The sequence below is a fragment of the Zonotrichia leucophrys genome, chromosome 10, assembly GCF_028769735.1.
Source record: "Zonotrichia leucophrys gambelii isolate GWCS_2022_RI chromosome 10, RI_Zleu_2.0, whole genome shotgun sequence".
Taxonomy (NCBI): Eukaryota; Metazoa; Chordata; class Aves; order Passeriformes; family Passerellidae; genus Zonotrichia; species Zonotrichia leucophrys.
Window position 1 is genome coordinate 6,578,809 of NC_088180.1, and position 27,784 is coordinate 6,606,592.

At 36.5% G+C, this 27,784-nt stretch overlaps 2 protein-coding genes across 2 annotated transcripts in view; one reads left to right on the forward strand and one right to left on the reverse strand.

Moving 5' to 3' along the window:
- Positions 1 to 23,169, forward strand: part of ADAM10 (ADAM metallopeptidase domain 10) — a 42,478-nt gene extending 19,309 nt beyond the window's left edge. The window contains exons 3-16 of the mRNA XM_064722250.1: positions 910 to 1,028; positions 2,224 to 2,382; positions 9,232 to 9,335; positions 11,183 to 11,332; positions 12,455 to 12,547; positions 13,160 to 13,343; positions 15,053 to 15,216; positions 16,231 to 16,414; positions 17,289 to 17,439; positions 17,730 to 17,913; positions 19,042 to 19,150; positions 19,429 to 19,649; positions 20,339 to 20,465; positions 20,939 to 23,169. Of these exons, the coding sequence (XP_064578320.1) occupies positions 910 to 1,028; positions 2,224 to 2,382; positions 9,232 to 9,335; positions 11,183 to 11,332; positions 12,455 to 12,547; positions 13,160 to 13,343; positions 15,053 to 15,216; positions 16,231 to 16,414; positions 17,289 to 17,439; positions 17,730 to 17,913; positions 19,042 to 19,150; positions 19,429 to 19,649; positions 20,339 to 20,465; positions 20,939 to 21,033 (2,044 nt within the window). The 3' untranslated portion in view covers positions 21,034 to 23,169. The remainder of the gene's footprint in view (positions 1 to 909; positions 1,029 to 2,223; positions 2,383 to 9,231; positions 9,336 to 11,182; positions 11,333 to 12,454; positions 12,548 to 13,159; positions 13,344 to 15,052; positions 15,217 to 16,230; positions 16,415 to 17,288; positions 17,440 to 17,729; positions 17,914 to 19,041; positions 19,151 to 19,428; positions 19,650 to 20,338; positions 20,466 to 20,938) is intronic.
- A 3,230-nt stretch (positions 23,170 to 26,399) lies between these two features.
- The window catches only part of LIPC (lipase C, hepatic type), a 46,697-nt gene continuing 45,312 nt past the window's right edge, over positions 26,400 to 27,784 (reverse strand). The window contains exon 9 of the mRNA XM_064721893.1: positions 26,400 to 27,537. Within this exon, the coding sequence (XP_064577963.1) occupies positions 27,432 to 27,537 (106 nt within the window). The 3' untranslated portion in view covers positions 26,400 to 27,431. The remainder of the gene's footprint in view (positions 27,538 to 27,784) is intronic.

A 27,784-nucleotide genomic window follows, 5' to 3' on the forward strand; every position in this document is an offset into this window, starting at 1 on the left:
TACTTTTTGTGTAACAAATTGGTGACATAACTATAATATTCCTTCAATTTCATCATTGTGCAGAGAAGGAAAAAATAGGAAGAAAATCAAGACTAAAATTGGAATGGCTGAAGTTTCAATAACTTCGTGATCTGTATTTGCACAAATGTTTGTACAAAATTTAATAGAATACCAAATGAAATTCTAAACAAGCTAATGGTTGTCACAGATATGAATTCATATAGTGTCAGGTATTTTAAAACACTCCAGTTATGTTGCCTGCTTGAATGCAACTCCTGTTGTCGTACAAGGAAGCTGTTTCATACAAAGATTGGCAGTAGGATTTGCATTAAAGTATTGAGGGTTGTAACTGACCCAGTCATTTAATGAACAGAGCTGTTTCCGTAATTGTTCATGTAACTCTACCAGTTTGAGTGTATTTATTAGATGTTGTTGACCATCTTGTTTTTTGAGTTTCAGTTGAAACATTGATTAACTCACCTACATTTCATTTAAGGTATTTAAATCTTAGGTGTCATCAATAAAAGTGAAATAAGTGAAAGCTATTTTTATCTGTTCAGCATCACAGTGCTGTAAAGTAAAATAGTTGCATTTTTCCTAAACTACTCGAGTGTCTTCTGAAGGACTGGGAACAAGTGTGTACTTTAGAATCAAGTGTTTAAGTGTAATGTCTTTTCTGGCTTAAATCTTGTAAACTTAGCTACTTATATAAAAAGCAGCTAAAGAATCTTGCTTTTAAAATCCTTCTCTGCTCTGATCTAATTCTTGTACAGTAAAAGCATTTTCTACAGATAAATTTTACAAGGTCTGCAGATTGTTTGCACAAAAATGTTGTTTTGAAGTACTTTATTTAGTGCTCTTGTAGCTGAAGCTCAAAGCCAATTTACCATCTTGTTTTATTCACTTTAGACAATTCAACCTTCGAATGAAGAGAGATACATCTCTTTTTAGTGATGACTTTAAAGTAGAAATATCGAACCAAGTCATTGATTATGATACCTCCCACATTTACACTGGACACATTTATGGTAAGTATAGCACTTTAAAGTGGATGAAAGTGCAGTAATTTTAAATAGGAATTTTCTAATAGTATGTGGAGAAAATTAGTATCAGTATTATTAGATTATTGTTAAACTTTAATAGTGCATCTATCATATTTGAACTCCCATCTGCTTTTATAGGAGTCACACTTAAATGAGTATTTTATCTAATAATTTTCATACCCATAAAACTTGAATTTCCAATCTGTTTATAAACATAATCTTCACAGAACTCTGATACATTAAAAAAGATAGAAAAGTTGTATACATTGAAGAAAAAAGAAATCAGGTGCCATTTTTAGTTTAAAGGAGGAAAAGGAATATAGAGTTACTAACACTGAGGGTAATATATCTGATTTTAGTAAATACAAAGATAAAATTGATTAAAAATGAAGAAGAATTACAGAATTAAAAGCAGATTGAAAGACGATATGGACTAAGATTTACTCTGCCCCTCTTTGTACTGTTTGTTTGGTTTTCCTGAAGGTCTTTCTAAGCCATGGTCTGCAGTCTTGAAGCATTTTCAACTTTGAAAAGTAATAAACACAGGGCTTCATATGCATCTAGGCAGACCAATTTGCCACTTTTTTTTGAGTAGGTGAGAAGGGTTTTTGATAGTGTGATCCTGAATTTTCCTCAATGGAGGAGTATACAAGTATTGTTTTAGCAGAGTAATCTTTCATCCTTTATATATGGGAAGGACTGTGGGGATGCTGCATTTTGTAGCAGTTAGTGATTAAACTTTGACAGTTGTACTTTCCCTGATTGTAACTGTTTCAAATACAAATTCATTCTATGCAGATTTAAACCTAGCTACAGTTTTAAGAGGATTATGCTTGAAAAGAACAATAGATGTCTTGAATATAGGGAAGTCCTTCTTTGAAAGCTTTCAAAGTTCTGTATATGCTGTTTTATTGTTTATTATTTCTAATTGTATGAAGGGATGTATAAGGACAGGATTTGACTATAGAATTGCATGCTGTGTATGTACCAGCTTTGAAATATAGAGTTAAATTCTGCATTATATGATTTTTAAACATGTCATTTATGCACCTGATTGGGAAGCTTCTGAACTAGTGACTGTGATTTTGCTGTAACTGTTTGTCTTAGTGATGGATAATCTTAGTCTTAAAAAGGATTTTTGAAGGGTATAAAAAAGCTAATACACTTTGTCCCTTAACAGGTGAGCAGGGAAGTTTTACTCATGGGTCTGTTATTGATGGAAAATTTGAAGGATTCATCCAAACTCACAGTGGGACCTTTTATATTGAGCCAGCAGAGAGATACATAAAGGACAGAAACCTACCATTCCACTCTGTCATTTATCATGAAGATGATATCAGTGAGTACTTCCATTTTGTGCTACAGATGAAATACTTTTTTTATTAAATGTCAAAACCTATATGCCATTTGTAAGCATCAAATGAGGCTTTGGCTTGTGTATGACACTGTAAATCATGCTGTCCTCAAGTGATTAATATACAGTTAAGGTGTGAGAGAGATTTATGGCAAACCAAAGTCAGCCTTTATTCTGCCCTTTTAAGAAATCCTTAGCAGTCAGGCTTTAGTGGGCAAGCAGTACATTTCCTACCCAATGGATACATGTTTCTTTAAAAAATACCTTCTTAAAAAGATCTATACTGATTGCTCTTCCATGTGATCTGGAATAAAAGAAAAGATAATTAAAGTTCAAGTCACTCAATGATGACGTGCATCTCATGAGGGTGACATTTGTGTGAAATAAAAGCTTCCCCTGCCTGTGTCTCTCACATGTGCATTCAGAGAGCTCTTAAGAAAAGGTGGCACCCAGTATGTCCCATTTTACACAATAGCTGATGGAAGGGTACAGAGAATTTAATTTGACAAGTATAGCCCCAGAAATCTGGCTTCAGTTTCAAATGCTCAGAAGGATGAAAAAGTATGATGAAATACTTTTGTGTCTTCAGAGCTGATGCACCAGAGTTCTCCTGCACTTTACCTGCCTATTTATGTATGATCAGTCTTCAGATGTAATACAAATCAGTTTTGTTTGATGCTTAAGTTATATTGAACCTCAAAAGTACTGCAATAAAATTGTGATTCCAAATTTGAATCCTTCAAGGAACAAGGAGGTATCAAAGGTAAATGTTAGCAGAGTCAGTGTAAGACCTAACTTTTGGTTATTGAAGCTAGCAAAGTGTCTTTCCAGCTAACTTCAGGATGTCAGTCTTGCTTAAAAATCAATTCAAACCATAACTTCATTTAAAAACATGTCCCATCAGGCCACTGTGCAAACCCTAGAAGGCTTGGGTTTGAAATATTTGGAACTGGGTGAGGAGGCTTGGATTAGGTCACTAGAAATTACTTAAACCACTCTGTTAATGATATGTGTATAAACCATTTTCATAGTGTGTCATAATGATACTACATTGTGAAAAGAAGTGTCAAAGAATAGGAAGTTAGATGAGGAAAATTTCTGATTGTGATTTGACTTTGATTATTATAATTTTCTCAGTGCTGTAAGCCAGTGAAAAAAACAGGGTTATTGCATATTGGTCTCCTTGATTACTTCTCTTGTGTGAATGCAGTGAAGAGAAATGATCTTTCTCCACTAAAAACTCAGCAAATTTGGGTGGGATTTTTGTATTTTACTTCCAGTGGCAGTATGTGTGCTGTCTCTGAGTATATTAAAATTGCTGTGAGCTGGCAAATATGTTTGTCATTCCTGTTATCTCATTCTGTAAATATGATTACAAACCCAAAAGCAAATAGAATTTCCATAATTTTAAAGAGCTTGTGAACTAAAGCATTTACTGGATTTGTGAACAGTATTTGTTTTCTGACTAAGTGTATATTTTCCTGGTGCTTACAAGACTCATGCTTAAGAATAATTTTATGGGATAACATTCCATATTTTTGATGCTCACAGAGAAGCTGCAGCATGAGCTACATTTTCATCTCTGCAGAGCATTTTTGGTCAGTTCAGCTGGGGGAATCAGTTCAAAGGGGAGAAGGCAGTTTTCCCTGTTAGCTGCAGTTGGAGTATTACTGGCTTCACTGCTGTAGCAGGAAAGTAGTGAGGGAAAAGTAATAAAAAGTTACAAAAGTCTGGTGTGGAACTGTAAGATACATCTTTCATAGCATTTCTGTGAATAATTCACACATACTTCTAAGTTTTGTGTTGCATCTTACTGGCCTTATGAGCAGCTCACTGCTTGATAGTGGAATGTTGGACTTCCACTTATGTAGGACTTTGTGTAAATAAGTCACTGTCAGCTTCATAAAGGGTTTTATTAACCAACCCTCTTGTTGAAATGAGGGGGAGGAGGAAAGTGAGCAACATAAGGCAGTGATGTGCCCAGTTTTCAAAGGTTGAGGCAAGTAAGAAGATTGTCTCATGTCCCAGTTCCTTATGCTGTAAATAGTGAGTGACTAAAAATACTCTTCGCTGTTATTGAATACTGACAGAAATAGAACTGTGCCTTAAAGAAGCAGATAAATTGATTTTATGAAAGTTACTATTGCTGTTTTGTAGGAGTGAGCTCTGTTGGAAGAGTAAATGGATTGCTTTGGGAACTGGAGAAAGTAATGTTGAAATTGGTTCTTACTAATGTCTTATAAAGTGAATGGGAGCAGGGTATGCTGGGATGTTTTTAATTATTCAGGTATGGGAATGGTTTACTTCATTTTTCCTCTTGAATCTAGTGCATCAAAACCATCAATTAGAAACGAAATCAGATTGTCAGAGGGGAGGGTCTAAATCTATTCTGGTGAGGCACATTAAAGCAGCACTACAGTATGGCTTCCAAGTCACCAAGTGAGTGAACATTGCTGCTTGCTCAGCAGGGTTGAAAATAGCCCGTCCTGGAGCAGAGTCTAAGCAGCACTATTTAAAAACACATCACTCCTCTTGGCTGCTGCCAGGGCAGTGTGATGTGCCTGTGTTGTGATTGTATAGAATCATTTCAGTCATTAGGATCATAGATGCCTCTAGGATTTCTGTTGTCTGAAATATCTGGAGTATACAACTGCTCCTGTCTCTTTCTGAAGTGCTTTGGAAGCTAAATTATTCTTGTCTTTCATGAGACCTATTTTTGCATTGAACTGCAGCTCCAAAAAACCCTACCAACTCAGAAAAGCTAAGCTTTGTAGTAGATTTGTCAATTTGTTGTTACTGCTCTAATCTAAAGCTAGCTCTCATGAAACAGAGTCAAACTGTCCCACTATCTTATGTAGGACAAAAGCAACAAAAATGGTCACATTTCTGACTCGGGAGAGACTGAGAGAAAAAGTCATCTTTGCTTTAATTTGGGTATTTTTTTGCTCACCCATGTTTCAGCCTTTTGAAACAATATGCTTTTAGTGCTTTTCAGAAACCACAATGCAACATATGATTAGCATCTCAATGAGTTCTTTTTCAGTAGTTAAACAAAAGTTGTTTTGTAAATGGGGATTATATTGTCAACTTTATAAGGCAGCTTTTGTCTGTTACAGTGGATCTGGTGACCAGTGGAAGGCAGCCTTCTATTCATGACTTGAAACACAAGTTGAATGATTTTAGTTTCTAAACCAGTCTTGATCAAACTGTTTTATAATTTACAGTTAGAAAGATGCAAATTGCTGTTTACATTGAGATATTTAGGAAACATTTCTTTAAGGATGAGGATATATTTACTTTATTAAAATCATATTTGTTTAAAGTGTATCCCTGAGTTCATACTGTAAAATAGAAAATCATTATTTCTTCAGATCAACAGTATACAGGAAAATCCTCTTCAGACCTTCCAGAAAATTAACATGATCACTTAAATGTCTTTATGATCTTGGAAGGGGCATACAACTAAGAACAGAAAATGAAGTGGTTTGTAATTTTGCAAAGCCTTATCTGCTGAATAAGGCTGACCATTGCAAACTGTGTTATTAATGAGAACCTGGTTTCTTTTTCATCACATTGTGATGACAGTTGTCATGGGAGCACAGCATCACAGAGTGCTGCAAATGAAATCTGTAATAAGGATTTTTTTTTTGTATCTGCTTATATTTGAGTTTTATTCTGCTGTTATTGCTTTTGCAAGTATTGGGCACGTTTCTATGGCTGTTAAAGAATTGGGTTTTCATCATTTGTAATGGAAGTTTGATGTCATCCTTGCCCAAGATGCCTAAATTCAGTAATTATTAAGTGGTTAACCTAAATGCTTAACAGATCATACTTAACAGAATTAACTCATAATTAGAAGAAGAACCAAATGTTCAGGAATGTGTTTGTGGAAGGTAGGTAGTGCAAAAGGAAAAAAATCTTATTTTGAGCATCTGGAGTATATATCATTAAAAATCATCTGCCATCTAGTTAGATTAAGACATTGTAGTCAGAAGGTATGAAATGACGAGATTTTGCAGGTGGTTTTTAGATTCATTGTTATTTTTTTCTACTCTTTATTATTTCTTAACATTCTGCCAGCATGTACAAAACCTGAAAGTGGACAGTACTGGAAAAGAAAAAGTTGGCAAATTTTTTGCCTAATAATTTCTTCTAGTTAGAAGATTGAACCTGTTATTAACTTCTACAGTCGCTCTGTTGGAAAATGTTCCTGTTTTCTCAACTCTGCATTCAGTGTAAGCAATCTTTTAATGGTGAAAGCAGGATTTTTCCTTTTCACTTCTCAGGGTTGTGGTAGGGATGGGCTAAGAAGCTCTCAATCCCAAAGAGCTGGCAGAGAGCTGGCACATCTCAGAGCATTGAAAAGCTTCTCAACAGCATGGACAGACTTGTGTCTTGTGGGTCAAAACTGGCCAAGTCATCTGGCACCATGCAGTTCTTGCTTTGCTTCAGGTATTTAAAACTGGAACTGCTGCAGGGGATGGTGGAAATAGGAAGTCTCAAAAGATGACAAGGGAATGGTGCCTTCACAGTTTGGAGGTAGTTGAGCATTTAGCAAATAAAAACTTCGTATGCAACTTTCCCTGGGAGTTAGAAATGGTTCCAAAGTGAACTATCCTGTATTACCTGTCTCTGTGATTAGTAGGGTGGATTCAAATATGCCTCTGGGGGATTTGTCTTTTCCAGCACATGCAAAATCTTGGCAATTGCTATTACAGACTGTTTTGTGTTCATTTTTTTGTAATTGTAACTGTCATGGCTTTACAGTGTTTCTTACTAGATTATTACTTTTGAAGTGAGAAATATTTGAATTGCAGGCAGTCAGTATAAAAAAATGTGTTAAGGGATTTCCGAACATCTTTGGGAAACAAGATAGAAAGAAAAGAGAGATCATTTTGTGTAATAAACTGAGAGCATTTATTTCCAGTCCTGTTCTGACAGTTGTCATAATGCTTCAGAGTGGGGCTCCTGCAGGAGTTTCTTTCAGGGTACAGTGGTTTTCTGCAGGGGCAGTGTGTGGGGGAAAGGCAGGATGGGCCATTGCTGTGCCCCTGGGTAACCTGCTCTGGTTGCAGAGATAAACTCTTGGTGCTGTGCAGTCAGGTCCTAGGTGATGAAAATTTACATTAGAATAAATAGAGTAGAATTTTTTATACTATAGAGGGAGGAAAAAAGGGTGGTGGAGATGGAGAAGGGAAGGATCATATCTACAGTCCTTTGCTCATAGCTCCAATTTAATGATATTAAACAGGATCCCCAAAAGTAGAAGGTGACTCAAGAGTGGTGCTTTTTGTTTAATAGTGGTTGTAGCCAAATCAGCATTCCACTGCCATGCTGGAACAAATTGTGTGAGGTGACTTGCAGTAAGAGCATATTTTTCTCTCCATTCTTCTGACTGTGCTAGGGCTAATTGTGCTGAGAGGAATGTGATGAGATAGCAGTTCAAAAATGGTATTTGTGTGGTGGTGGAAACTGAAATGAGGGAAAGCAATATGTAGAAAGTCATGAAATAAACTTACAAGGTAAGCTGTATATTGAAATAGTTTAGCAAGATGCAGTATGACTGTAAGAACCAGAGTCAAAGATAAATGAAGGCAGCTGTCAGATGAAACCATTCAGAGCCCACACTCCCAGGGAGCACATCTGCTGTGCTCCAGCTACTGCCAAGCCGTGACTCCACAGCCCAGACTAGAGCTAGCCCAGGGCAAAATCACCTGAAATGCATAGAATGTGGCCATCAGGTCCTTGGTGCCCAGGCTTTACAATTCTACTCTTATATATATGTTCTATTTACTCTGTGAATTTGGATTTCCACTCTTTAAAAAATAAATACCCCCCATACCAAACAGAAATAAAAAGACAAATGAATCAACCAAAAAATCCCAAAACACAACAAACCTCGGTAAAGTTTGTAGATTTCTGACAAAAGTGGCAGTCTGTTGAGATGGTGCTAAAACTGGTTTGCCCTACAGAAACTGACTTGTTAAGTATTCAGATCTGTATTCCATTATTTCTTACTTGGGCTTGAATCTGCAAAGAAATCAAAGGGAGAAGTATTCAGTATTTCTCATCTCCAGAGGAAGCTTCTGCAAATACAGGTTACAAATCTGCCCTAGGTACTGCCAGTAAAAGCTGAGCACATGTCTGAAACACATTCCCTTGTGCAGTGAGATCTGCACTGGCAACTGTTGCAGGAGTTGGCCTTGATAAACAGGTGATTGTGGGATATTCTCACTAGTTTGGATCTCCAGCTTGTTTAACTAACATCTAGTGGTTAACTAAACCATGGTTCTATCCGTTAGCATTTCCCTTCTTATGTCTTGGTAGTTAAGTAGCATAAAGTGAAAACTTCCAAAAAATCAGTGGAAGATGAATAAAATAATAAAATCCTGTTAGAATGTTTTTTTTAAAATTTGTTTACCAAATAGCATAAAAACCTTTTCTCTTACCCAAGCAGTCTTTAGTATACTTGATATCTAATAACTTTCCATTGTGATGTTATATTTTGAAGGCTGCTTTTAGCTGAAGTAAGTTGGTACAGATGTGTAAATAAAAGCTCTTGTTCTTATGTTAGGCACTGCTCATAATATTTTCTTGTGCTGCCTGAGACAATAATGTTAAGAAGCAAATGTCAGTTTTGTTCTGTTTGTAAAACTAAGAATGTCTTAGTAGAAGTGTTTAATTAAAAAAAGCTGCATAGACCTTGCATTTTTTATGCTTCCCTCAAACCACATGCACAGTATTGGACACCAGCTGAGTAAGTTGCACTGATGCAGCCATATTTTGGACTTGTACTTGGAATTTGAAAACTCAACCTGGGCTTCCTCTTTTTAGAATATCCACATAAATATGGACCACAAGGAGGTTGTGCAGATCATTCAGTATTTGAAAGAATGCAGAAGTACCAGATGACTGGTATAGAAGAACCAACAACAGAGGTACAACAAAGGCTAATGGATTATGTTGATTAGTACTTAGTGTGATAACTTCCTATTTCTTGTATGTTGTCTCTTTTACTTTTGGTGAGCTATCATCCCTCCACATTGTGAGATACTTAAATTATTGCTGGAGGTTTCTTTTTAACATAATTTTTCTAAATTCTTTTTCTCATTGCTTCTGTAGCCCAGATGTGCTACTTACAGTCTTAATGAATCATAAGTGATCTCAAATTTTTCAACAGTTAGAATTTCAGATGGATGTGGAAATCAAGCTTGAAATGAGGAATATACTTGATTGCAATTGAGAAGGAAGAGTTTCAAGATCCCTTGATCTCCAAGTAATACATTGGTTCTAAAGAGTAATAACTTCTAGATTTTCAAGTTATGTTAATAAAACACACTTGGGATATCTGAATACTTTCAGTGGAAAATTAAGTGATATTGGTGGGAGGGTCTTCCTAACAAACTCTGTAAGCTTGTGGGGATTACAGGACATTACAGGTTGGCTGCTGTGAGAGGTAAGTGTCCTGTGGCAGGAACCTATGTACCTGAGTGGAGTCCCACAGTGGGTCTGCACTCAGGTTTGCACCACATGTCACAAAATACTTTTTTCCCAACAGCAGGTTACTGAGTTTCTTTTAGACTTTGTTGTGTTCTGAGCTGTACCAATTCTTGGCATAATTTTGTGGTGTCAGCTAAATATATACCCAGAAAATGATGCAATAGGTTAAATAGCGTCAGCAACTTAGTTTATTTATGTTGTGACTCTAGAAATTATCAACATTAATGCCCTTTTCAGCATTGGTAACAATAGCATGCTTTCCCAGAAATGTGCTTGTAAAACTTCATGGAGAAAGAGAGAGAGAGAGGGGGGGCCAGCAGCCCAGGGTGCTGCTGCTGCCTTGAGAGGCTGCCTGGAACTGAGGCCAGACAGTGGTACAGGAATGAAGCAGGGATTTGCTAAAAGGCCTTTAAAGGGCACACCTTGGGCAGTACAAGAGCTGGGCTGTGGCTCGACCCAAGATGGACTCTGAGTCACGAGTTTTCACACTTTTGTAAGTCCATTTCCATACTGGGGTTAATTGTCCAGTTACCGCTTCAGGTTATGAAGTCCCGTCCTCTCAGTTTGCTCTCCACAATTTGGTGTTGTTTGCACTTTTTGGGCCCAAAGCTGCAATGCTGTCCCTGGTGCTCAGGGTTTTGTCTGACTAAACTGTGAAGAGAACTTGCTAGCACTTTATATGAATTCAGAGTTACATACTAATGCAGTACAGAATCTGGAAAATAGGAAAGCTAAAACTTAAGGCATCACTACCAGATACCACTCTGCCTAACCAGTGTTCCTTTAGCTTCTTGTTCAGTGCCCCATTTGTTCCATGCTGAAGTGCTTAAACATTTCTGTTTGCTGAGGTAGCTGACTAAGGTAATAAGTTTGAAATAACTGGTGTTAGGGAAGGTACAGTTAAGTACCTACAGTTAAGTACAGTTAAGTTAATCACCAGTGCTGATTTTTTTCCTAACGTACTGTTTGTTTATCTTAGACAAGTATTATAAAGAAGAAAAATTCCAAAGATCACATGAATAAAAAACATCTATGTAACATTAACTGCCTTTTGTAAAATAAAATGAAGTGCAGAGAGAGCTTTTGCTAAGATTACATTCAAAGTATTTGAAAACTAAGCATAATGTACTTAATTCAAGATTCATCAAACTTTACAAGTTAAAGAAAAAGAATGAAAATCTATTTGTATTAGTGGAGTATGTTTAGAACCACTGTTATTTTTAGGTAATCTAGTGCAGCATGTGGAACTACAAAATTAATGTGTTTCTTCCCTGTGCATATGTAGAAGCCTGTTGAGGAGCCTAAGAAGGATGATCCACAGCTTTCGAGAAAAAAGCGTGCCACTCAGGCTGAAAAAAACACATGCCAGCTGTATATCCAGACTGATCATTTATTCTACAAGCATTATGGAACCAGAGAAGCTGTGATTGCACAGGTATTTCCAACCCCTCTGTTTTAAATTGCCTGCTTTTTCTTTGGGTAGTCCTGATAAATTTTAATGTAACTTATCTTTTTGCTTATTTACTTTCTAATGGCTTGTTTCCTTTGTTAAAGTGGTCTTGACATAATTGAAACAGCATTTTTTATTTTGCTAAAAAGATGCTGTTTCTGTGACAAAAGTCCTGGGCACTTGTGCCTCTTTAATGGCAGCTGTGATTTGTTTAGCACCTCTGAGCAGGACTTGCAGTCTGACTGTTCTCAGTTCTTACTCAGAAAAAGAATATTTCCTGAGGAGTTCTGTCCTGTTTGACAGCCTGCCAAGCCTCTGTTTTAACACTTGCATAGGCTTCCCTTTGAAATTCTAGCTCAAAACACTGTGAGCTAATAATGCTGAGATCTATTCCTGTAGTATCTAATAGAATGGATGGTAAAAAAAGCAGTGGCAGCTAAAGGCAGATGCTTTTCATTTGCCAATATACTTTTAACTGAGAAAAGGGTTGATATGATTTACTAAAAATATATCTAGCATTTTAACATACTTCTACTGAAGTCTGAAGTTTCACTGCCACTTGCAGATCTGAATTTTACTATTTATCACACTGTATGTAGGCAATTCAAGTAGTATTTTTCAAAGCTCTGAAGTCACCTTTTAGTCACCTTTAGCTTTTTAGTGAGTTAGCATTTCTGTGTGCTCTTAGAAAAGGTAAATGATTAGTTTTTCCACATTTGTGTTCTACTAGAAATGAAAGACTAAATCTGTAACAAGTAAATTTTTTTTCTGAAAAAGAAATACAGTGCTTGGAATACAATTTCAATACAGTGCTGTCTTACCAAAGCAGTGAAAAAAGGAGTATCACAAACAGCTATCAGAAAGTGGATAGAATTGTGTTAATAAAAATCAAATGGCAAAATCCTTTGGTGGTATCTGGCATGGTGATGATGCAGGTAGTGATTTATTTCCATTGTGGGCCCTGATTTAATTCAAAAGGCCTCATAGAAGTTTCCCACAGCACAATATCCCATATTGTAGGATTGTAGGCATTGCAGCTATTGCTGTTAAGGTAAGCTGTAGTGTAGTGCATGGATCTCTGAACTGTAGTACTTTTGTTTTTGACAGATTTCCAGCCATGTTAAAGCAATTGACACCATTTACCAGTCAACAGATTTTTCGGGGATCCGTAACATCAGCTTCATGGTGAAACGAATCCGAGTAAGTTGGGCTGGAGAGGATTTCAGCTTCACTGATGCTGCTGGGAGGCTGTGTTCTTCAAATGTGCTGCTCTGTTCACTTGTACCCATTTATTGTTTTATAGCATTCTCTAGCAGAAGTGTCTCTGCAGGAAATGGTGCCTTAAACCATTCATTTGATTTGCTTTTAGTGATTATTGTCGAAAGCCCACTCCTGCTGTTATTAAGCTGTGGTCAGTTTTTCTATAGAAATCAACTTCCTTTGTTTCAGCACCGTTGTGTGATGAATAGATATTATTGCTATTCTCCAATAAATTTAATGCTAAAATAGAGAATGGCTATCCAGTTAGGGACTTCCTTGTCAAAGTGATAATTTAGGAGGATAAATAAAAGTTTTTGGGTACTCATGGAAAAAAAAAGAGAAGGAAGTAAGAGAATGGGGATTTACTACACAAATGCAACTCTTCATTTATTGTAGTGCTTTGTTTTCCAATTATTGGGGTGGTAATTTACAGTCAAGGCTTTTAAATTTTACACATCTTTATAGCAAGGTACTGACGACAGTGAGCCTCTTAGCTGGCATGTGCAAGTGGAAATGAATCCTGTCTTACAGTTTGTTTCAATTTCCTTTTAGATTAACACGACTGTAGATGAGAAGGACTCTTCCAATCCCTTTAGATTTCCTAACATTGGTGTGGAAAAGTTTCTGGAACTGAACTCGGAACAGAACCATGATGATTACTGCTTGGCCTATGTGTTTACAGACCGTGATTTTGATGATGGAGTCCTTGGTCTGGCTTGGGTTGGAGCCCCTTCAGGTAATTCTATACCAGCCTTCAGTGCTATGAGATAAAGTAGGTAGGCACTAGAAGAAAGGTAGAAACCACCTTTTAAACTGACAGCAGTTACACAAAAATCAAGCTTTTCACAATTTTGGTTTGGTATGGTTTAATTTTGTTTTTAGTATATTGTGGCATTTCAATTAATCTTTGTGTATTTCTGATGAGCAGGATATGAAGAGTAAAGAAAAACATTTATTTTGTTGTACAAAGGTGATATTACTTGGACTGCTTTTTATTTATGGTAGGTGTGAGTGACCAGTAAAGTAACAGGTGAAACAAGTATTTCTGCTCTATATAAACAGAGCTTACAACTATGAAAACTACACTGCAGAACCTTTAGGTTTGCTAGGTAGTATTGAAAGAATTATTTTTTTTTTAAATCAGTGAGATCTTCTGGGAGATAACAGAATAACTGGGATGACTCTTCTTGAACTGCTTCTCATTAGTTTCAGTCTAGTTGTGTATTTTGGGTCTAAAGTATGTCCTTTGATGTAAAAAAAATCTCAATCGGTGAGACATTGCAAGAGACAGGATACCTTAATGAGAACATTGTTGAGAGCTTTAACAGAATTGAGTGAGTAATGGTGGAAGAAACATGAAACTGTTCATACAAGGGGTAAGAGATCAACAGACCCATGACTGCATTTGGTATGGCAGAGGACTAACCTTAGTGGCTGTGGAAGAGCCATAGGAAAAGTAATGCCCACAAGGTGAATAGAAATGAGAAATTGGGTCTGTGATGACTATGCTAGTGTACACACTGAGCAAGGACAGGAGGAATTGGAATGTGCAGTCCATAAACTGCTTTCAAAGCTAAATTTATTGGAGAAAAACTATGAGATTGTTATCCTTAACACATACTGACATATATTAAATGGGATATATCACTAAATCAAAATTCTACTTGAGAAGGGAAAACTACGTTAGACAGGTCTGTAGACACCATTTACATTAGCAATAAAATAGCTGGATTTTAGAACATTAATAATGCTTCAGTAGAAACTCGAGTTATGGAAAAATTTGGTGAAATTAAAGTCAAAATTTTGGGAATTTTCCAGTCAGCAAGTATGATGCACTTGACTGCCAGTCTTCTAAACACGGGTCTCATTAGCCAACACATCAAAAGCATTTTCAGCTTTAGGTTGGTTTTTTCTTTCTGACAATGAGATACTTACATACATATATATATATATATATATATATACTTACATACATACTTATATACATACATATACTTACATACATATATATATATATACACTTATTCTGAAAATGACATTTTATATAAATGCTCTTGCTATGAGAGAGGATCTCCAAATTTACCATGTACTTTTTCACTTGGTGAAATCCAAATAAGATGTAGATTGAGGCTACTTCTGTTGGACATTGCACCCTGCTAGTCTTGTACTACAGGTATGGTGAAACAAGGGCTCATCCATTCAGGGAGTGCCCAAAAGAGCTCTCAAAAGCTATTCTAAACCAGCTGACTTCTTGTGTGAATGCATCCAATCAGTGTTGAGAGCGCTTGTGTGAATAAATCTAATCTACTTTCAAGGTTGTGCTGATATTAATTATCGAGAGCTCTTAGTCTGTAAACCTGCAGACTGTTGCTCTGGATGTCAATAGACAAGTAACACAACACTTCTTTCCCTAAATGTGTGACTTGTACTTTTGTCTGAATGCAGGGAGCTCTGGTGGAATATGTGAGAAAAGCAAATTGTATTCTGATGGTAAGAAGAAGTCTCTGAACACTGGAATCATCACTGTCCAGAACTATGGCTCTCATGTGCCCCCCAAGGTTTCTCACATTACTTTTGCACATGAGGTTGGGCATAACTTTGGTTCCCCTGTAAGTATTACTGGTGATGTGTGAACTCACTCTCAACCATTTCATAGGGTGTGATTTACAAATGGAGGCTTTACTCCTTATAAACAAGGACAGCAGAATCCTGACTCCATGAGCATATGTGCACATACATTGTGTACAAACAGAGGGATGGCAACTGTGCATTGTGTGAATTGTTTGCTTACATTAGTTCAGTCCCTTACAAAGGTACTTTATTATTGTTCCCTAAATACTTCTCTGTCTTTATGAAGAGTAGGATCACACATACCTTGTTAAATGTACTGTACTTTATCCTGGAGAGGAGGAGGAAGCACTGCAAAATGGATTAAGATGACGCTTTGTTCAGCAAGTGGCTCACGTTTGTTAGATGATTTATACTTAGCAGTTGATCTAAGAAAATAGTGGAGGGAATTAGGATGCCAAGAAGAATATTTTTGAGCAGGACTGTTTCACCATTTAGGGATGCAGCTTGGTTGTGGTAAGCTTGAAAACATGAGGCTTTTTGTTTTGCCAGTGTGCAATGCATTTCATTCCTCATGCTGGACATTGTAGATGTAGTCACTGGCTGATTCCTGCTCTGTTTTGAAGTTCTCTTTGTACCTCCCTCAAAGCAAACAAGAAGAATGGACTGTGGTTTCTGTTAACTCCTCCTGCTTTTATTCCACAGAATGCTGATTACCCTTTTGTGATCATAAAGCCACTCTTCTTAGGAGATGGCAGCTTGTCCAAGTCAGTATTCATTCCAGTACATGCACCTGGGGGTAAACTACCAAGAATGCAAATAAGATGAAACTTAAGGAATTGGATTCTTGCTACTGTTATCTTGGGGGAAACAAAAACAACAACAGAACAAAGAGAACCTAAAATTATACCTTGGGTTTACGTACAGTTTTTGTATTGCAAAGAACCTGAGAGTGTAAGATGGTGGTTTATTTTTATTTTATTTATTCTATGTTAAGGCTATGTTAGTTTTGCACCTGCCATCATTTAGATAGTTGTAAAATATTTGTTTTGCAGCATGATTCTGGAATGGAGTGCACTCCTGGAGAGTCCAAGAACTTGGGGCAGAAGGAAAATGGCAATTATATCATGTATGCAAGAGCTACATCTGGGGACAAACTTAACAACAATAAGTTCTCTATCTGTAGCATTCGAAATATCAGCCAAGTTCTTGACAAGAAGAGAAATAATTGCTTTGTTGGTATGTATTTCATCCTCCTGAAAGCCAAATAGCTAAAATATTACCACAATGCTTAATTTTAAAAAAAATATTTATTTTTGTTTATATAATTTTTTCAAATTTGCTGAAAGATTCTGCAAGTAAAGAATTGAATTTGTGATCTCCAGTACTGTGTCAAGTTCTGGGCTGACCAGCACAGAAACAGCAGGACACACTGGAGTCAGTCCAGCCAAGGGCCACAAGGACCATTAAGGGATTGGAGCCTCTGGCATAGAAGGGGAGTCCAAGAGAGCCAGTTTAGTGTGGAGCAGAGAAGGCTGGGGAGGCTCTTCTCTGTCTCTGTAAATGTTCTCTGTCTCTGTAAATGCCCGGTGGGAGGGAGTAAACAAACAGGGTCAGACTGGTTTCAGTCATGCTCATTGTGAAAGGACTAGAGGTAAGGAGCACATACTAAATTGCAGGGAAATCCTATTTAGACATGAAAGGATTTTGCATGAATTTTTCTTTCTGGAATCTGATGTATGAGCTCTCACAAATTTTGTGAGCTCACATAGGTTTGGATTTTGGAGTAGTTGACCCCAGTACCATCAGCCTTTGCCTCAAGGTCCTGTGACTGTTAAAGGAAAGGATGCAGCTCCCTGGAAGACTGATCAGAAAGCTTGTTATACTCCCATTCTCATACATCAAAACCTTTTACTCAGAGGCTTAAAATTCTATGAATTGTGGGAATGACTAAGCTGGGTGTCAAGCAGTAATGCAAGTGACTTGAGCCCTAGTGTAAAGTCCAGTTTTACCAGGCTCTTTCAGTCGTGATTAGCTGGGTGCTTGTTAAGGTTTATAAGTATTTGCATATTCTTTGTACTGCTTTGTACATAAATATACTGGCATTTTTCAGAGTCTGGGCAGCCCATCTGTGGTAATGGACTGGTTGAACAAGGAGAACAGTGTGATTGTGGATACAGTGACCAGTGTAAAGATGACTGCTGTTATGATGCAAACCAACCAGAAGATAAAAAATGCAAGTTAAGACCAGGCAAAAAGTGCAGGTATTGTGCATGTGTTACACCACACTTTAATTGTGGGCATTTACTGGGGATTTCAGAATCTCAATCTGCTTACCTGCATCTTTATAAAAGTACTGATTTTGTTTAAAATGCTTTATAGAGTGTGAGAAGTACATAAGCATAATTATGCTATGGGAAAAATTCTTTTCAAGTAACATTTGATTAGGACAAATCAGAAATTTGTTGAGTGCTTGAGTAGGCTTCAGGGTGAATAGTCTGTTTGGAATGGTTCATGCTTTTTGTTGGCATCCACAATCTGTGTTTGTTTGCAGCCCCAGCCAGGGCCCGTGCTGCACTGCCCAGTGTGATTTCAAATCCAGGACAGATAAGTGTCGGAATGATTCTGACTGTGCCAAGGAAGGAATGTGCAATGGTGTCAGTGCTCTCTGCCCAATATCTGAACCCAAAGAGAACTTCACCGTGTGCAACAGGAACACACAAGTTTGCATAAAGGGGGTATGGTTTTTACAGCCTTATGGAACTGCTAATTTTTGTGAATTGATACAGTTTCTGTACTTACTGCACAGGAGTGCAAGCTCTGTGTCTTTTTCTGTATAGATGTTTGATTTATTGGTGTCAGTCAGAACAACAGTGAAGGTACATCAAGGATTAAGAAGTACATTACAAATCCCAAGGTAGCAGTACTGTCTGAGAAACTTACACTTTTTTGTAAAAGTCAGGATTATGAAAATGTTTTATTTTCTAGTCCCACCTTTTCATTTTCTTCAGTCTTGGTCAATAATTCTGTTGTCTTAGAAAACTGGATATTGTGAAATGAGGTTGAATTTGGTTTATTGGCAATACAGTTTCTCCAAACATGTACATACAGCACTGATGTGCAAACATATGGAATTAGAATGTTTCTGAACTGCAATTAGTTTCCTGGATTAGAGAGAACATGGCAGTTGCCATGAAATATTGATAGGAAGCCTCTTATAAATTGATCTGTGTTTGCTTGGAAGCAAACACAAGCAAAAATCGTCCTCTTTAAGACCTGTAACTTTTTGTGCTGTAAGTTTGTTTTCCACAGTCCAGGATTTTAATGAAGTACTGCTTGTAATATTTTTCAGCTAATTTATTGCCATCTTAAAGATAGAGGAATTGTTTTCATATAGTTACTGATTTTGAAACAAAATTGTAAATAAACTGAACTTGGAGTATGAAGGATCCTGACACAGTGAAATTAAATACAGAATCTTTTCTGACATTAATTTTTATTATTTTCCAAGAGAGATAGTGTGTATACATGTGTAAGATTTATTTTTCTAACCATGATTTTGAGTAGTCATGTTTCAGTGTGAATTGTGGTGCTGTGGGTGTTTTGCAGGTTATAAAAGAAGATACTGTGTTAAAAAATCAGTAAATCATCTTTTAAAAAACTAGAAAATATGCCAAATATTGATGTTGAATAACTAATAATTGGCTTATAAGCTTTGGAAAAAAAATTGAAGCAGTTGATTTATTGATAAGCATCTTTAGAGCTATAATTATGCTTTCAGATATTAATTGTTAATATCTTTCCTAATGTCGGTGTACTTGAAAGTGAAATTGATTTTTGTGTTGCTGTGCTTTTGTCTCCCACAGCAATGTGCTGGCTCTATCTGTGAGAAGCATGGCTTGGAGGAGTGTACATGTGCTAGTTCAGATGGCAAGGATGACAGAGAACTGTGCCATGTCTGCTGCATGAGAAAAAGTAAGATTTACCTGAATCATAAGTGTAAATAGAGCAGGAGGGCTTTGAGGAACCTGCTCATGGTGTTTGCACTTGAGTTTTTGTTAGCTTTGAGAGCATTTTGTTCAAACATAGTTTCAGACAGACATTGCATTGTATTGTATAGGAAATAAACAATGCACTCTGCGTTTTCACAGAGTATTAGAGAAGCATTTTAAGCCATTAAACACTAGGGTGGGTGTTCATGCATGGATGTTTTAATACAATAATGGTTTGATTCATTTGTATTCACTTTTCAGTGGACCCATCTACTTGTGCAAGCACAGGCTCGAGCCGATGGCAGGAGTACTTTCACCTTGAAACCATCACTTTGCAGCCGGGCTCTCCCTGCAATGATTTCAAAGGCTACTGTGATGTGTTTATGAGGTGTCGGCTGGTGGATGCTGATGGCCCTCTAGCTAGACTAAAGAAAGCAATCTTTAATCCAGAACTATATGAAAATATTGCAGAATGGATTGTGGTAAGTATATTTTTGTATTACAAGTCTAATATGAAACATTCTTGGTAATCAAGATTCACAGTTGAAAAGTGTTGATATGCAGACTGCTTCAGCATTCTTCAAAGTATAATTAGCCCTTGTTTTACTAGATTTTCTGTAAGCACCCTGTGTGCAACAAATAAATTGGCTAGATTGAAGGGAATTGAAACAAACAAATAAAAAGGCTCTGTTAACACCTCTATCCATTCACATTTTTAATTTACTTTTTGTCATGTTATGACTCTTCATATTTGAATGCTCTGACTTCTTTTAAGGAACTAAATATTTTGATCTTTAGCATTCATAATTTTTATTGTGCTAGATGTCACTTTAATAATAATATACTGGAAGAGGACCTTGAGTGAAACACCCTTGGAGAGCTGCATAGACAATTTTGTGTAAGCTGTTGATTGTTTTAGGCTTACACAGCTTTGCTGGAGTGTATCTTCCATGAAGAACCCTTTCTGATACTAGAATGGAAGTTCTGCAGCTTTTCTGTGGAAGAACTCTGGGGACGTTTCTTTCAAATGTTAGGCTGGATATTCTAGGTGATGTTTCAGAGAGCTTTTGCATGACTTCTAAATCACAGTGAAAAGCCATATTCAATGTCCTCAGTCTCTTGTGCATGTGTGCCAGCCCCCTCACAATCTTGTTGTGGTTTTGTTTTTTAGGCTTATTGGTGGGCAGTGTTGCTTATGGGAATTGCATTGATCATGTTAATGGCTGGCTTCATTAAGATATGCAGTGTTCATACTCCAAGCAGTAATCCAAAGTTGCCTCCTCATAAACCACTTCCAGGTGAGTAATGCAGCTAATTATAGAGATGTTTTCTCCTCAGCTGTTTAGTTCTAAAGGGAAACTTCAGGTGTTTCAACCTACAGTTCTTAGGCTGCCACTGTGAAACTACAAGTGGAATTAATGCCAGTGAAACAATTAATGAAAATCTAGTTCTTGTCTTATTTTCCTATAACATAATATGCAATCAAAAGAAAGCTTTAAAGACTTTTTCCAGCATCAGAGTTCCTTTTGTTACCTATTCCATGCTACATTTTGTAAGAATTGGCCTGTTTAAGGAAGTACTGTTGAGATACTGAAATGTCTTCTGTGTGTCCTCCATGCAGTTACTCATCTAGTTAAAGCTTTGCAGGTCTAAATCCAAAACCTTCCAGAAAAATAGCTGTATTCAATTTGCATGGCCAGGACAACTCTTTTGGAAATAACTTGAGCTTTTAAAAATTAATTTTAATAATGGCTACTTTTCTTTGAAACAGGCACTTTAAAAAGGAGGAGACCACCACAAACCACTCAGCCCCCACAGCGGCAAAGGCCCCGAGAGAGTTATCAGATGGGACATATGAGACGCTGACTCCAGCTTTTTGCCTTGGTTCTTCCTAGTGCCTACAATGGGAAAACTCACTCCAAAGAAAACCTAATAAGTCATTGTCCCCAGTCTAACTCTCAAAAATTGAAGAGGAAAAAAAAAAGCATGATATGCCCTCAAAACAAGTGGAAGTGGTTAATTTTTAATGAGAGAATCTTCCAGCTCAAAAAGAAGAAAAGTGTTTTTCTTGAATATTTTTAATTTAGTGGCACAAAGTCCTAGCATATCATGATTCTTTCCCCCTTCTGTGCTCTTCATTGCTGCATTTTCTTCACTTGCAGGCAAATATGGCTGTAGTAAAACTTTTACTCAAGAATTGAGAAAAAGATCTATTTTTCAACTGCCAGACAAGGCTAGGAAGCTAGACCACCTCAGCATTGGAGACATTACTTGTCAATGTATATACATTGTTATATGCAGACATGTATTTCTAACGTACACCCGTACTTGTGTGCAATTGTAAACAAGAGAATTGCAATATGGATGTTTCTTTGTATTATAAAACTTTTCCGCTATTAATGAAGAAATTACTGTTTAATTGACATACTCAGGATAACAGAGGATGATGGTGTGTAGTGGTCAAGGGTCCTGTGATGCTTTACACAGCAATTTTGAATCCAATCACACTTTTTTTATCATTATCAAAGTTGTTTCAAGCACTCATTTCATCTTTATCCAACAGCTGTTAAGATACAGCATACAAGCCTGGATGGTCTTAGACAGATTTAACAGGTGTTCTGCAAACTTTGCAAATGTCAGAATGTTTCAAAAATGTTTTATGTAAGTGTCTTCCTTGTAGCTCAACGTAAATATTTTTAATTTGTCTGATTATTCAGTGAAATAATGAATAGTTAGATCCAATATTTCCATGCTTTATTAGAAAATTTTGCCTGTTATTCAACTTGTTTTAAAAATTGCAACCACTTTATTTGGGCTGTTCAGATATTCTTACAGTTTGGTAATCAAGTTCATGTTCTAAGGGATGTGGAAAGAAAAAAGCTGTAGTTTTTTATTTTCTTTTTTAATTTATCAGGTGTTTGGATAACTTTTCAGCATGATACTGTTGATTGATAACCACTAAAGTAGAGTGATTTGCCTGGCTACTGTGGCAGAGTTAAAACTGTAGTTAGGACTACCAATTTTCCCACATTTATACCAGTAGTGAAGTTCAACAGCACAATGTCCCATTCCAGAGTTTTTATTACGAATGTAAATAATTGGCATTTTTGAAGATGAATAAAAGATGTCTTAAGGTGCTTACTGCTATGCAGGAGATGAAAGGGGGCATTACAAAATGTTTAAGCTTGTGATGTATTTATTGCTTGTTTTCCAAAAGCACCAAGCTAATTAGAGATGCAAATGGCTATAATTTTCCTGGCTTTGCTTAGGAGAAAATTTACTAAGAGTTGGACAGGCTTCCTTTGTTTGTTTTTTTGGTTTTGTTTTTTTTTTTTTTTTTTGTTTTCTTTTTTAAGAGTATAAGGTTTACACAATCATTCTCATAATGTGACGCAAGCCAGCAAGGCCAAAAATGTTACAGAATATAATGGGATCTCTTCCTTGTAAACTTGTACAGTATGTGGTAACTTTTTCAAAATACAGCTTTTTGTACATGGTTTAGAGACAAATTTTGTACATGAAACCCCAAGTCCAATAGACTATATAAATAATTCTAAATGATCTTAACTAGTTAGAAGTGTATGTAGTTGCTTTTAAGTCATTTTAAATACATTTGTTTTAAGACTGTGCAAAGATTGGAAGTGGGTTTGCATTTCTAAAATGGTGACTTTTATTCAGCAAGAGTTCTTAGTAACTTCTTGAGTGTGGTAGACTTTGGAACATGTAAATTTTTTGCCTGTAATGTTATCCTGTGGTAGGATTTTGGCAGACAAATGCTGCCCTATTTTATTTTGAGTCTAAGTTAAATGTTTTTTGAAAACAGAAATGTGCACTGAACTCTCCACTGCAAGTCAAGATGTGGTAAAGCCGAAAGGAAGTTCAAGACAATGAAACAGAAATACTACTGTCGATTTCATGTCCACTGTGTTTTATACAGTCTCTTTTTTGTTCACTTTGGAAATTTTTACTAAAAAATGCAAAAAATAAAGTATTGTGCAAAGATATGTAAGGTTTTTTGAAACTTGAAATGCATTAATAAATAGACTTGATGAAATAATCTTCTGAAGATCCATTTACTTGTTGAGCCCTGAAAGCAAAGAGGAATACACACATTCCACTTTGCTTGATTTTTGGCTTCTACTGTCATGCCAAACTGTACTTGTACTATCTCTGTCAAAGTGTCCCTCTCAATTTTAACATCCTGCAGTTATATATAAGAATAAATGTGTTTGTGTAACCTGTTTAGGGAAAGCCATGAAATTAATTTTAAATTACTTACATGATCACAGGAATAAAATTTTCTTACCTCCAAAATGAAAAACTAGTTGCTGGTGGGATGTTCAAGCCTGGCATCATCGTTACTGATGGATACCTTTGGAAATATATTTGGAGAGGAATACTGGAATTAATATGCAATGCTCTGAATAATACACAATTGGTGGATGAGACAGAAGGAGCAAATGTGCTTTTTGCAAGGCATTTTAAAACTGCTAAGCTGACTCTCTGGGTTTTTGTGTGTGTTGCATGGCTGATTTAAGTGATAAGACTGCTTTTCAAAGCCAGGTCCTGCCTGAGTCTTCCATTCTTCGGGCTGTTTGTTGAAGTCCTGCCTGGACATCTGTTTCCCGAAGGGAGCAGGGTGCACTTTGATGTTATCAAAGCACACTCACAGTTCCTTCCTCACAATGCTCCCCCCACCACCCCCAGGACTTTTTATAGAAGTGCTTCTCCCTGCAGCTAAATAGCACTGTCTGTGCAAAGGGCATTAAAAGAAAATCCCTTGGAGCAGAGCCCTTCTGTAAATCCTCACAGAGGTGGTGGTGGCTGTGTTTAAATCTCTGTAAGAACACAGCCCAGAGGGGTGGAATAATGCCTGAGCAGCTCAAATGCAAGTTTCATGTATATTTTAAAGTATAAGTGAAACAAATCAGTACATGATTTTTTCTAGCTAATATTTGACAATCTTATTTGTACCTACTAATTTATTCATCTTGCATTTTTTAATGTTCAGTTGTTAAATGTATATATTCACCTTGTGTAGAAGCATATATGGAGTAGTCAGAATGGTGTGAGCATGACAAAGGCATCAAAGTCCTCTTAAGCAATGAAACTATACCATACCACTGATGTAATTTGGTTTTTAATTAGTGTTCCAATATTTCTTTCAGGAAAAACACAAAAAGGAAGGAAGAGGCTTTTGCTTCTGAACATTGGAAGTTGATTATTACAGACAGTGATGAAAAAGACAGCAGCCATTCTGTCACTGAGCTGGGTGTGCTCTGACAGGAGTGAGCACCTGGTGGCTTCCAAGGTCTCAAGTCGGCTGTATGGAGAGAGACAGGAGTAATTCCAGTGAGCACAGAGTAAGGCACCACCTTAGGCACTTGAGATTGTTGGTATGACTTCAGTTTAATGTTCAGGCATGCTGAGACTGAATGTATTACAGCTTGGGCTTTATTCCATGTTTATATCAGAAATTAGTGTAATGGCTGTCAAAACAGGGACAGAATATGTTTGGTATGATTTGTGAAACATGGCATCAGAAGTATCTTCATATCTGCAAGAGTTCACATGCTGACTGTTCCTTTAATTTTCCTACTTGGCTTTTTAAAACCTTTCAAATTGTCTTATCTGAGGATATACCATCTTCACTTAGTTGAGAACTGGAGAATGTTTTTTCACAAACACTAGAAGTCATCCAACACCCACTTCTTGAATTCCAGCACAATGCAGACACCTCTGTGAACAGCCTTCCACCTGCTTTTCCTGAAGTAATGCCTGCTTCTCCTGAAGTTTAGATCTCTTTATCAGCCTCCTTACCAAGAAAGTGATAGTCATTTGCAAGAATGCCAATTTTGATTTCTGAAATGTTTCTAAGAGTGTAGTTTCTGTACTGTTGGAGTACAGCCCAATTCTTTTTAGCCTTTGTCTCTTGCTTTGTCATCCTTCAACTTCTTTTGAAAAAAGCTTTTTTTGAGGAGTAGGGGTGGGATTTGGTTCAGAAAGCTTACAGAATACATAGCTTAGAAAGTTGGTGATAACTGATGGAAATGCAATTTCAGTGACAGTACTAAATTCTCTAAATAGACAAGAATTTTATGAAAAAAGAAAACCCTAAAACAAAAGTAAGTGGCAGGTCTTTAGTAGCTTTTTGCAGAAGCAACAATTCAATTCTAGAAACAATCTAGAGAGATGCCGAATTTGAGTTAGCCACACATACTTCTCTCTCTGTTTACTCTCATTTTCCATTGTGGTTTGGAACACTAAAATGGCCACATTGTCATTTGTTCCTTGCCTGTCATTCTGCAGGACGTGGTTCATTGTAACTTCATGCCCCTAAAAATGCTCTCACTGGGTCTCCAGCAATTGAGTCCCTCCAGTGGATTATAGCTACTGCAAATGTAAAAAAGTATCCAAACAAAAGGCCTTGGTGCTTACCCAACGCTCTCACATACTTTGGGCTCAAGTTTCCTTCTGTGTACATTCCTGATTTGACTCAGCTATTGCACTTCAGCAATTGATTCTTACACAAACACAGAATGTATTGCAGAGCTCTCATAAAGTAATTATGATGCAAAATTTAAATATTCAAGGTAGAAACCTGAAGCATGAAATTAATCACTTGAATTGTAATTTTTGACACAGAAGGTGGAAATACTTTTGTGTTCAAAAAACCAGTTTGCTTCATTGAATAGAAGCTTTCAAAGCACAAACCTTTGTTTTCACTGAGGAGCAAGGATCCTTTTGCATGGAATCTGTATTTAAATAGATAAATATTTATCTAATCATGATGCTACTCCTAGGAGCCATTTTAAATATTGGAACAGCTTCTGACATGTACACCTCAGGATGGACAACGACTCTCATTTGAGATCTAAGTATGCTTCAGTTCCTGTTGTAGTTTGTGAGCCTTTCTGAGTATTCCTGTTTGTTTAAAGGGATGGTAGTTCTTGAAAACAGCTTGTAAAAAAAGTTAATATTCTGAAGGGTTGGCAGAGATACCTGCATTCCAGATCTGATCACTGTTCACTACGTGCAGGATCTGCTCAGCTTCTTCATTTGTCGGGCAATCTAAATAAATCCCACTTTATTCCTGATAACATCTGGATATTTTGATTAAAAATTCCCTGCAATATCTTGGTATTAAAAAATATGCTTTGCTTCAAGTCTTAGCACTTTCTTGCACATTTTTTTACCACTTAGAGAACATTTTACACAAACTACATTCAAAATTCAGAGTTCAAGAAACCTTAATTTTTAATTAATCTTGTGCTCAGCATTAAAGTGACAAATGAATACATATACATTGATTTCTGTTTCAGTATGCACAAACCATAGAATAAAAGCAATCTGAGACAATAATGTTCCTTTCTGTTGTTTATATTCTGACAGAGGAAACAAGGGAATTGTATATGTTTGACCTTATAAAGTTTGTTTTTATGCTCTGAAGTTGTTTGAAGGTTTAGCCATTTTAATTTATTCTGGCAGTTTCAAGTCATGCCAAAATCTGGTATACAGAGATTTAGAATCTAAAAATCTCAGACCTTACCTGAATGGCTAAATATGATTTAAGTGCAAAAAATTAACTGAACTTAGTTGTGCTATAATTTTGTGTAGAACACTAAGCATCATTCAAATAATTAAATTGCTAGTAATTTAAATCAGTTCTTTAATTAAAATAGTTAAATAGCAAAGCATTTTCAGAGAATAAGGTTTATTATAGAATTTTTAGATTATACTATTATTGGGGTTTTCATATGGTTATTACAGCTTAAACATTTTCTGTTTTTATATCTATTTGGTCATATTTTCTTTTATGAACTATTTAATTCTCCCTTCATTAGGAAATCATTTAGCAAGGTTTTAACTGATAGTCGTAGCTATTAATACTTCAATGTATTTACCATGAAATTAATTCCTTTTTTCCCCTTATATCCAACAAAATTAAGTTTTTCAAAGGCTTATGATGATGATTTTGTCAAATAATATTTTTATTTCTGGTGAGCAGATGTTTTTTTCAGATTTTAAACAGTTGAAAATTGACAGTTGCCTTGATGAAGCTGCTCACTGATGATTTTCAGAGTATGCTCCTAGATGAGCAAAGAGCATATTTCAGTTCACTCAGATGACAAAAACTAAATATCTTAATGTATTTTTTTACCATCTCTGAAACTGCTAGGATATTTGACTGTTAATTTTTAGAACATTTTACTAGATGTATCATATTTTGAATATTTTGGTGAGAAGTTGCCTTCTTGTCTTGCTCATTTTCTGTTTTGGGTCTGGAAGAGATCTTCACAGCTCACAAATATCTTCTCTTGGGATGGATGAAGGTGAATATTGTCAGTGCTTTGGGGGCAAAATGTGTTTCTGGAAAGAAAAGACAGCATGCGAGTACAATGTTGGTTAGAAAGTTTAACATCAGAGTTTCCCATTCTTTAGGCAGTTCTTTAGCCTGTCTTTTACAGGAAGGCAGCTTTCTGTTTTACAGGCTTGTGAGGAAAGAGTTGTATCTGCCTGCCAGAGCACAGGGACAGAGAGCAGAGCAGCAGGCAGCCCCTGGGCACTGAGGGCATTGTGCTGTGTCTCGCTGGTGTCGCTGTGGGTGTTGGCACAG